This window comes from Rana temporaria, chromosome 1 (genome assembly GCF_905171775.1).
Source record: "Rana temporaria chromosome 1, aRanTem1.1, whole genome shotgun sequence".
Classification (NCBI taxonomy): domain Eukaryota; kingdom Metazoa; phylum Chordata; class Amphibia; order Anura; family Ranidae; genus Rana; species Rana temporaria.
In genome coordinates this window covers 283,754,352-283,766,780 of record NC_053489.1, presented here as the reverse complement: position 1 = coordinate 283,766,780, position 12,429 = coordinate 283,754,352, and the positions used below count along the sequence as shown (strand labels likewise).

The 12,429-nt window shown below is 41.1% G+C and overlaps 1 protein-coding gene across 1 annotated transcript in view; it reads left to right on the top strand.

Annotated features, from left to right (window-relative positions):
* The window catches only part of LOC120943189 (cytochrome P450 1A1-like), a 48,308-nt gene that overhangs the window by 17,620 nt on the left and 18,259 nt on the right, over positions 1–12,429 (top strand). The window contains exon 2 of the mRNA XM_040356350.1: positions 5,924–6,741. Within this exon, the coding sequence (XP_040212284.1) occupies positions 5,924–6,741 (818 nt within the window). The remainder of the gene's footprint in view (positions 1–5,923; positions 6,742–12,429) is intronic.

Sequence of the window (12,429 nt, the reverse complement as noted above, 5' to 3'; positions counted from 1 at the left end):
GTACTGGCAACACTGCATTTCCTTGCAAGTGGATCTTTTCAAAGAACAAGTGGAGTCGTGGCTGGGATGTCACAATCCACCATGAGCAGATGCGTGCACCAGGTTGTCCCCGCAATCCTCAGACGCATGTCCCACCACTTCATCAAACCCACCCATGAGCATCTGCGGCAGAAGGCAAGGCAGGATTTCTACAGAATTGCAGGATTCCCACGCACCGTGGGGGCCATTGTTTGCACACATGTGGCACTACGGCCCCCCGTGCCACAGAGCACATATACTGCAATCGGAAGCATTGGCATTCCATCAACGTACAGGTGATAGCCGATGCCCAATGCCTCATATGGCACGTCCGTGCCAAACACCCCGGGTCCAGCCACAACAGCTACATATTCCGTCAAGGCAACATCCCAACAGAATTTGAACAGAACGTGTACGGGGACAGCTGGCTTGTTGGTGAGTGATATGGGTGTCAGGCATGACTGTCCGACCCCATGATGCAGACATCACGAGGGGCACATGCACGACTAACATCCTCCTGTCTTTTCCCTTCCAGGTGACTCTGCATATGCACTTGGGCCCCATCTCATGACTCCATTCCGGGATCCCCAAACCAGGGGAGAGAGAAGATACAATGATGCACGCACATTTGGCCTCCTGAAGTCCCGTTTCTGATGCCTGGATAATTCCGGGGGGACCCTGTTGTATTCCCCGAACTTTGTGTGCCAGATCATCGGTGCATGTTGTGTGCTGCACAACTACGCCATGAGAAAGGGCCTGGAGATTGAGATACGTGAAGACCTGACCCCCGAATCAGACAGTCCCCCCCTGTTCGAGGCTACCCCATCTGCTGAGGGAAGAGCAGTCAGGAGATGCCTGGTGGTAGGCATGTTTGCAAGTTAAACACACACATTCATCATGGCACAAGGAGAATGCACGCATGCACACCACTGTGGTCCCTAGCTCACACACACCACATCCACATCACATTGGATTAGCCCAAGTCCACCATGCAGGACTTGGGAGCAGCAATGCCGTGCCAAGGCCCAAATGGTGTCACTGTCCATTCATACCACATTCACACGGTCGTGGGGATAACGTCTCCCCGACGACCCAGGGTGACACACCTTACTGGCAGGAGTGTCATCCCCACATTCACACACCAGTCACACTGTAGCCTGCACTACTGACCGTGTGCAGTCTTAAAAAAAAAGTCTCTTCACCAGAGCATATATATAAATAAAATAAAAAAGTCTCTTCACCAGAGCATATATATAAATAAAAAAAAAGGCTCTTCACCAGAGCATATATATAAATAAATAAAAAAGGCTCTTCACCAGAGCATATATATAAATAAAAAAGGGAATCAATTGGCCTGGCGTGGGCTACGCCTGGTGGCCCGGGTCCTCAGTTGCCTGGTCGGAGCCGCAGGTGGGGGGGTAGGGCATCCGGAGCAGGCTTATCCTCAGGTCTGCCAGGTGCTGGCTGCCTGCCCTCCAACGCCAGGGCAATGCGGGTGAGCACCGCGTTGGTCTCTGCCTGCATCCGCAGCTGGCGGGTGGTGGTTAGCTGATGGTGGCGCCTCCTCTGCCTCCCCTCTGCCGCGATGGCAGCACTATTGGCCTTTACAGCCACTGTGAGGCTCTTCACCTCAGTCACGAGGCGTGAGGTCGTGGCCTGCAGTTCACCAACGCAGGTCACTATCGCAGCACAGTTCCCGCTGATATCCTGCAGACTATCGGGAATCTGTGCTGCGTATGCCAGGCTCTCTGCGACACGCCGCACGTCCCGGGCAACAGCACCCATATGTTGGGTCTGGCGGGCCTGATCCCTGGCCAGATTTTCCTGGATCACATCAGGAACACCCCTGGTTTTGCGGGTGGCCTTCCTGGGGGCAGGAGAGGCTTGGGGCTGTGTATATGGGGAGGCCCTGGAGGAGCTTCCCCTGATGGAGGAGGAGGGTGAGGGGAGTCCTCTGATGGAGGAGGAGGGTGAGGGGAGTCCTCTGATGGAGGAGGAGGGTGAGCCTCCTCAACAAGGTAGAACACTTCCTCCAGGTTCCCTTGCTCCTCCTCTACTTCCTCAAGAGGTGAGGTATGGGCACTCTCATCCCTGGATGGTGTGGGTCGCCCAGCAGCCGACGAGGGCCCAGCTCCTTCCAGCACATCTGTGGATGACACAAAACATTCACATGTTGGTGGACCCACACACTTGTCACATATTCCCTTCCACCCCTCACATGCTACACATCGTATAGGAGAGAAAACACACTTACCTGACCTCAAGGACTGGTCACCAGAGTCAAAACCTTTCATGCCCTCCACCTGCTCACGCTGCAGGCATTGGGCGATACGCTCCTCCTCATCGGTCAACTGCACATTGCAGGCTGGTCCTCCTCCCGTGCCCCTGGCATGCTTCCTTATAAGTGCCAGCTTCTCCCAGACCTGACGTCTCAGGTCATAAAAATGTTTCTGGATATCTTCTGGGGTCCTGTTTGGAGTGAAGAGCACCTTGTAGTTTAGAAGCACTTCTGGGTTCCGTTGGATATATTCCCTTACACCCATACTTCTTATGAACTATTATAGGAAAAGATTGGTCACGCTGAGCTGAGTGACAATTAGCGCTGCTTTAGAAAATTACAGGACTTGAATAGACTTGTTGTTACACTATCTTTGCTTTATATTGAGAGGAATCACGTAGAGAAAAACTTTGTTTTTTTCCATGAAAAACGGTCGTGTGTACACAGCATTAGACTTTAATAGGCATTGACTTAACTTTTGGGATAAGACATACAGAAAATGTACAATTTGTTAACCACTTCCTTACTGGGCACTTAAACCCCCTTCCTGCCCAGAGGACTTTTTGCGATTCGGCACTGCGTCGCTTTAACTGACAATTGCGCGGTCGTGCGACGTGTCTCCCAAACAAAATTGACGTCCTTTCCCCCCCCCAAATAGAGCTTTTTTTTGGTGGTATTTGATCACCTCTGCGTCTTTTATTTTTTGCGCTATAAACAAAAATAGAGTGACAATTTTGAAAAAAAAAAAAACTTTTTACTTGTTGCTATAATAAATAGCTCAATTTTTTTTAAACATTTTTTTTATCCTCAGTCTAGGCGGATACGTATTCTACATATGTTTACATATGAGATCATCTCTCATTGGCCGCACAGATCCCCTAGCAAACGGCCACTCCGATTGGCCGTTCACGGTGATCTGTGATTGGCTGTGTCCAAGGGACACGGCCAGCACAGCAGTTCACCGCTGCGCGCTCGGGAGCGCGCGCGGGGAACAAGCAAAGGGGCGGCTGTAAAAAGACGGCGCCCCAGAGAAGTAGAACCACCCTGCGGCCGTATATAGTCGTACGGCCGTCGGGAAGTGGTTAAATTCCTAACAAATCTCTTTTAGAAGGTCATGTTGTCACTACATGTGCCTTTCATTTAATATATTATTATTATTATTTTTTATTTCTTGTAAAGTTGTTTTTTATCATTTTTCTATTACTTTTTTTAGCCATTTTTCATCAGCTACTGGTGACCTGCAATAGGGGGAAAGTCACCAAATTTGTTAAGGTTGCTAATTAGTAAATGAGACCACATTGTAAAAAAAAAAGGAACTATGCAATGGCTGATTTTACTTATTTGATTATTAGGGGTAATGGATTAGTGGGGATCGGAGATAGCAGTGGATAAGACCACATCTCTTGAAGTAGAGGCTTGCAAATACATATTACCAAAAGTATCAGGACACCTGCCTTTACACGCACATGAACTTTAATGGCATCCAAGTCTTAGTCCACAGGGTTCAATATTGAGTTGGCCCACCAGGTTTAGGAGTGTCACCCCTACCGCATATTGGCGGTGAAGTGTCTGCAGCCCCAGTGCCCGATAGGCACTTTTACAGTAAGAGGCCATTTGGCTTTTCCTGTGTTTTTAAGTGTTTTAATAAAAGCAATATTACGCTATTGGCTTTTCCCTGGTTTTTCCACATATCCTATTTGGAACGCCTGGGGACGAGGTTATACATCTATCTATTTTCCTGTCAACATGTGTGCAGGCACAATCCTGCTCAAGCTCATTTGACTAACTTTTTCATTAAAGTAGTCAACTCGTTCTGGTAAGCGCATCAATTTTCTTCAGCACATTTTGGGTGTAAAGAAGATTCAAGTATGATGGTGGCATTTTACTTTCACTTAAATCAAAATTTCAGCAAATAAGAAGATTGAATTACCTACTTATTACTTATTTTTTATTGGGACTTTATGTCATAGGGGTCTCCTATGACTCAGAGACACTATTCAACTTATATATAATTTTTTTGTTCAATTTGTTCACTTTATTGAATATTATATATTTAAGATCACTATTATAGGAGATTTATTGGTTTTATCACTTGTGGTATAGCGCCCTCTACCTATCCTTTCAATTATTGCAATCAGTATTGTATATGAGGAGCAGCTTATTTTTATTTTTAATTATTTGATTTATTGTTTGGCGCTGAATTTCACTATTTTCAGGTTTAGGAGTGTGTCTATGGAAATATTTGTCCATTCTTCCAGAAGCGCATTTGTGAGGTCAGGCACTGATGTGGACGAGAAGTCCTGGCTCACAGTCCCCACTCTAATTCATCCCAAAGGTGTTCGATCAGGTTGAGGTCAGGCCAGTCAAGTTCCTCTGTGATGAAGAACAATGTTTTCTCACAGAATACTGAAACATGCATATACACATATATATATATATATATATATATATATATATATATATATATATATATATATATATATATATATATATATATATATACATATATATATATATATTTACATACACATATATATATATATATATATATATATATATATATATATATATACATACATCAATAAACAAAACAATATAAGAAAGGAAAGCAATATTTGAGTGGTTAGGAGAAAAATAACACCTCCACCCCAAACTCCCTCATCCATGTCTTTATGGACCTTGCAATGTCAAAAATATGAGGTACATAGTACCCCTTTTTAGTCATTCATAACAAAATGTAAAAAATAAATAAAAACACCCACACCATGACCAGGCCATTTTTTGCTTTTTGGCACTGCGTTAGTTTAACTGACAATTGCATGCTCATGAAACACTGTACCCAAATAAAATGTATATATATTTTTTTCACACAAATATAGCTTTCGTTTTGTGGTATTCGATCACCACTGTTTTTTTATTTTATTTGTTGCACTTTAAATAAAAAAAGCCTGGAAATTTCTGCTATAAAACATATCCAATAATAATAATAATAAAAAAAAAAGAAATTAGAAATTTAGGCCAATCTGCATTCTGCCAATTTTTTGGGGTTAAGAAAAATCCCAATAAGCTTGTATTGATTGGTTTGCGCAAACATCATAAGGTCTAAAAAGTAATGGCAGCGATCAGCAACTTATAACGGGTCTGTTTTTACTAAGAGATGTGCCACAAAAACCGGCACATCCCGCTGACAGAACAGAGCTAGAAGACTTGTAAGTCTTCATATTTGTATTATTTAAGTACTCTTAAGTAAGCAAGAATAAAGTTGTGCACTATGGGTACTTGTAGCTGTGTTTTAAAACTCTATTGAATAGTCAGACTAATGTAGAAAATCATACTGAAGCCACAATAAGGAAAGACGAGACATGTGCGTTTTCATATTGTTAAGATGAGTACTTTAAAATCTTTAATCTTGTGAGTGTAACAAGGTAATACTTGGGGAAAGCATTAGTGTTAAAAGCTGACTTTGTTTTTAGTGGGATATCTGTGGCCATGGAGAGTGCCAAAAGTTGCAGTGTATGGTTACTAAAGGAAAGGGAAAAAGTGATGATTAGGCTCTTAAGACTGGAAAATTTGTAGCAATAAACACTTTACGGAAGGGTTTAAAGACTGTGTTTATTTCCTTTACAGCTTTGAAGAACCTACTGGGAGAACTGTTTTCATTTAAAGTGACTGTGATTCTAATTACCTTAACAACGGTTTTACTTGTACTGAGGTCACGCAAAAGAAGAGGACTTGCTTTGCCAGGCCCATGGTCACTGCCTATTGTAGGGAACTTCTTTCAGCTTGGAGATAAAGCTCATATATCTCTTACTGAGATGAGAAAACTGTATGGAGATGTCTTCCTCATCAAATTGGGCATGATGCCTATAGTCGTTGTAAGTGGTTCTGACACAGTAAAAAAGGTCCTTGGTAAACAAGGGGAACATTTTGCAAACAGGCCAGAATTTTATTCTTTTTCTCTGCTAGCCAATGGACAAAGTATGACATTTTCCGAGAAGTACAATGAAGCCTGGAAAATACATAAGAAAATAATGAAAAATGCTTTGAGGTCTTTTTCAAAAGAAGAGGCCAATTCATCAAACTGCTCTTGTCGTCTTGAAGAATACATATCTGCTGAAGCATCAGAGCTGGTTAACAACATGACACAACAGTCCGCAAAGCAGGGAAGTTTCAACCCTCTCCCCCTTGTAACAATTACCGTTGCCAATGTTGTGTGCGCCTTGTGTTTTGGTAAGAGATATAATCATCATGACAAAGAGTTTCTCCAAATAGTTGAAATAAATGATGACCTCCAAAGATTGTCTGGGGCTGGACTTCTGGCAGATTTTATCCCAGTTTTAAAATATTTTCCATCATCTGCCCTAAATAAGCTGAAGAAATTTATAGAAGCTTTGAATGATTTCATAGCTAAATCTGTACAAGATCACTATGAGTCACTTGATGAGGTAAGGGACCATAAATAATTGTCTTATTAGTATAAAATTTGTTTTAACTTTTTCTGTTGTTTTCATCACTCCGCTCTCGAAACTCTTAACATTTATAAGATAATAGTACTAATTTCTTCAGGATTCATGTTTTCATGCTGTTACTCATCCTAAAATAGTCCCTACTCAAGTTACCTAAGCCAAATACAGAACAAAAACTGATAACATTTTTCCTTCTCCTCATTTAAGCACGTTTACAAGATTTGATTTTTTTTTTTTTTTTAAGGGACATATCATTGGTTATTCTATTTATATGAGATGTTTTGAAGATCTGTAATAAAAACATGATATAAAATATCTTATGCCGCGTACACATGACCGTTTTTCTCGACGTGATTCCTCTCAAGCTTGCCTTGCATACACACGATCGTGAAAAGCGCGGTGACGTACAACACGTACGACAACATGTACGATGGCACTATAAAAGGGAATTTCCATTTTAATGGTGCCACCCTTTGGGCTGCTTTTGCTGATTTTGTGTTACCGCGTGCTAGTAAAAGTTTGGTGAGAGACGATTCACGCTTTTCAGTCTTCATGCTTTTCAGTCTGTTACAGCGTGATGAATGTGCTATCTCCATTTCGAACGCTAGTTTTACCAGAACAAGCGCTCCCGTCTTATAACTTGCTTCTGAGCATGCACGTTTTTTCCCCCTCGTTAAAGTGTACATACAATCGTTTTTCACGATGTGAAATAGAACAATGTAAAAAAACGACAATGGCATTTGTCTCGTCATGAAAAAGAGTTGTGTGTATGCGGCATTACACTTCTAGAAGAAGGGTCACCTGGTATAGAGAGGACTGGACCCAAGCAAGGTTATGCTGGAGATGGACCAAGGTATTCTTTCACATAATAGCCTCCTCTCCACCAAGGTAACCCATTAAAAATTAGATGGGAAAAAAGCTCCATAGTGTAAAACCCTTTACTTAAAAATGACAAAAGCGGGATTGGCTCTCTCTATTCGCGATTAGGAGAATACTTGGACATATACCGCCAACCCTTGGTCACACAGGGTAAACCCTATTTAAAAGATAGTAGGAAACATATTAAATTACTTTACACTTTGGAAACTAGTGATAGTACTTTATTGGTTAAAGTGGATATTGAATCCGTGTACACCAATTTTAAGCAAACTGATGGCCTCAAGGCAGCTAAATGGGCATTAAAAAAACATTCCCAACTAAAAAATGCACAAATAAACTATTTAATTGAAGGACTCACAATAGCAATGAGGAACAATTATTTTTGGTTTTCAAATAAATATTACAATCAAATAAAGGGAGTGGCCATGGTGGCTTGTTATGCCCCCAGTGTGGTTAATTTAGTGCTGAACAAGTGGGAACAAGAAACCCTTTATAAACAAAAGTGGGCGGATCCCAAATTTTATAAAAGGTATATCAGTGATGTTTTCTTGCTATGGGAAGGGTCCCAGGCTAGTTTATCGTCATTTTTAGGTAGCATGAACAACAATGCCTACGGTCTCAAATGTGTAGCGCAATGGGATGAAATGACCATCAGCTATTTAGATTTAGTACTAACAAATAAATAAACAAAATCAACATTCATACCCATTTCAAAGAAACAGATAGAAACTGCTATGTACCAATTCAAAGTTGCCATCACCCCAAATGGCTTTCAGCAATACCAAAGGGCCAAAATATGAGGATCGGGAGGAATTGTGATAATCTTGATGATTACAACACCCAATCTGCTATTCTTACAAATAGATTAACAGAAAAGGGTACTCATCTAGGCAATTGATAAGGTGTCAAGATCGAGTCCTTGCCATTGATAGACAATCCCTTGTAACTAATAATAAGAAAAATACTTTTCAGGGAGAACTAGCCTTTATTACAGGGTTTCTTCAAAAATATTGAGAAATATGTTTTTAAAAAAAAAAACACTGGCCCATCCTTTTGAAAGATAAGGATTTAAAGAAAGTTTTACCAAACAAATCCACATTTATTTATAAAAGGGCACCAGACTTTTCTGGATAGGGCAGGTTTTCACTATTGCACTATTGCACTAGGTGCAAGGCATTTAAAACCACAAAGAGATCTAAGAACAACTACAGCTACAGAACAACAATTTAAGGTCAAACCACTTATTACATGCGACTCTGAATATATTACATATTACATATGTGTTGGAATGCCCATGTCCAAAGCAATATGTAGGCAAAACAACAAGGAAATTAAGCACAAGAATAAATGAACATCTAACCACTATCAAAAATGGGTTTTTCAAACATAGTGTGTCGAAACACTTCAGATAGTACTATAAGGCCCCTTTCACACTGGGGCAGGAGGTTTCGGTGGTGGTATAGCGGCGCTTTATCGTCAGAATTGCGGTGGTATTCGGCTGCTAGCAGTGCGGTTTTACCCACCGCTAGCAGCCGGAAAAGGGTTAATACCGTGGGCAATGCGCCTCTGCAGAGGTGCATTGCCAGCAGTATAGCTGTGGTTTCCCATTGCTTTCAATGGAAAGAAGCGGTGAAGGAGCGGTAAACACACCGCTCCTTCATCGCTCAAAAGATGCAGCTTGCAGGACTTTTGGAGCGGTCCTGCTAGTGCACCGCTCCAGTGTGAAAGCCCTCGGGCTTTCACTCTGGAGAAAGAGCAGCCGCTGTTTCAGGTCGGTCTGCAGGCTCTATTTTTAGTGCAAAATCGCCTGCAAACCGCCCCAGTGTGAAAGGGGCCTAATAGGGATCCAACCCAACTTACCTTTTCTGGAGTTGACAAAAATGCAAAACACTGTAGAGGCACCAACTTAAAACAAGTAGTATCTCAAAATGAGACCTTATGGCTGCACAAGTTGGACACTATGCTTCCTGTAGGAATGAAAATAGATCTAGACCAGACATGTGCATTCGTTTTCGTCCGAATGCATTTTCGTCCGAATTTCAGCTATTTTCGTTATCGTTTTAACAAACGATAACGAAAGCACAGAAAACGAAAAACGAAAGATCCGACATAAACAAATGCTTTATTTTCGTTTTCGTTTTGTGGTCGAATGTGCTATTCTACATAGAGAGAAAAGATTCGATTTTTTTTTTTTTTTTTTTTTAAAGATTCTGTCGAATCTTTTTTTTTTTTAAACATTTGACAGACACCATAAAATGGTAATAATATATCGCCTAAATTCCCTTATGCCACAAGGTTTAAACAATGAACTGAATCTACAATCTTTTTTACCTACTTAAGGTTCATCCTTATTAATACACTGAGATAACTGCACTTCAGTGGGTGTATGCTGTTGGAATGTTACAGGGGAATGAATGAGATCCACGCACGGAGCCAATTTAGTAGAAACACATCAAGAACCATCTAATCGGCGTTTGTATGACTGCCCGACTAGAAGAGACGCCGAGCCTTTGAGGAGATGAACCACTAGATGGTTCTTGAGAATATAAGAGAACATCCATGGAATTACCCGTTGCTATACTAGCTATTACACTGATGTGTTTCTACTAAACAGGCTCCGTGGATCTCATTCATTCCCAAGTAACATTCCAACAGCATTCCGTGCCGCTTTGTCAGCGTCCGAGCACAGCATACACCCACTGAAGTGCAGTGCAGTTATCTGTACTAATTCTCGGGATTTACAACACTACTATGTGATCCATTCATCAGACCGGCTCTGATATCCATTCCCCCTGCAATATGACAGCAGCCTGTGTTGTTTTATTGCCTTCTATACACAGAGTGCAAGCCTTTGAAGTGCACTGCAGATACTACACGGAGAGCTGTCACCAATTCACATCTTCCTTCATTTATCTGTTATGTGAAAACTGCAAAACTTCAGGAGCAGTAATGTACAACGCCTGAATCACTGTTTTCTCTGAAACTATATATACTGATGAACTGCTGCCCGTTGCAAGGAAGCGTGTTAATAGGAGTGAATACAATTGAATATTTAAACCACAAATGATTCTCTCCCTTTTCTCCACGGACACATATGTCAAATATCTGTAGAAAGCCTGCAACTAGTTTCTCTATCTAATCTCTCTCCCCTTTCACTGTGGCTCGCTCTCGGGAGGTCAGGGAGGAGAGCCTATCTCTTTTACAGCTAGCCGTATCTAATTTGGGATTTCCCAGCAAGAGACGGACACCCTTCGTTAACCTCTCAATGTCCGGACAGTCTTTTTATGTTATTTGTTCTGTCCATGTGTGTATGTTTATGTGGCTACCTGTACTAAGTTCTTATGGAATCAGGTCCCACAGAAATATTTTTTTAGTCCCTATCATGTATCTTTCCACCATCATTTTTTGATAATAAATATTATAGTTTTTGCATAACCAATTAGTCAGTGTGTTCATAATGGTCCTACTTGTTCCCAGTTCTCTTTTATTGGGATATGTGTTTATATATGCAGTTAAGGACTGAACCACATGACCATTACATATGATATGATACATCAATAGCCTCAATTTGTTTTTTTCTAGACAGACACCATAAGCCTTAAATTTTTTTTTTTTTTTTTTTAAGATTCTATCGAATCTTTTTTTTTTTTTCTATTATAACATTCGACAGACACCATAGCCTTCAATGACATATTCGACATAGAAAGACATGAAGATTCGACATAGAGAGACAGATTCGACCTTAATTTGGATTTTCGGACGAATGCATTTTTTAACGAAAAACGAAATAAATAAAAACGAATTTCGGGAGTAACTAAATAAATTAATTTTTTGGACGAAAACGAAATTACGAAACGAAATTTTTCAGTGTGCACATGTCTAATCTAGACCTCAATTTTTTGTTGTTCAGTCAATTATTAGCTGGAATTTATTATTTGAGACGTCAAAATGTATGATTGGTGAGGGCCAACAGGGTAGTGCCTGGCCAAAACCAAGGGGGGACTCATTTCAACCACCTACTAATTGAGGATTTATAGATAATAATTAGATTTATTGTAACCATGGGTGTAAATACATACATTTTCTTGCCACATTACTTTTTTATCCAGGTAAGCTTCACGTCCGGTTCTCTACTGCACATGCGCTAAGCGTGCCACGCTTTCTGATTGGCCCGGCGAAGGTGGAAGGAGGAGGGGGCCGGACTTCTGGGAGTTCAGGCTTTTGTCACTGGTCAATCCCAGCTGCTTTGCCTTGACTGCATATCACTTTGTTACATTTAGAAGTCTTGTTTCTTTGAGCTCCAACTTGCCGGTGAAGATAACTACAAGGCCTTGCATCTTTGAACTCTGCTAATTCTACCCCCACTTAAAGGGACACACCACTAGCCAGTATATTACTTCATCTCTCATTAGGATTAAAGGTATAATAGGTCACTCTGGGGTTCCTCTTTAGCAGTGGTATTATATTCAGCAATCAGTAACCCTTTTGAAACTCATTAATTTCCTGTCTGTTTTCTGTATGCCTTAATTTTATATTTCTGTAATTGCCAAATGTCATTTACTTGCTTGGGGACTTTCTTAACTGAGTCTTGGCTACTCTTCCAGGACTTGGCTGACTTATACCCTTTTACAAGACTCTCCATTTGAGTAAAACCAAGAGAGCTAATCCATATACCTGGTGTCAGTGTGTTATTTAAAGGTATACACAAAATGTTTGAACCTAGAGTTTCAGAAGGGCTGGAAAGTTCACAGGGTCAAGGTGGCGCAGAGGAACATGCAATTCTAAACA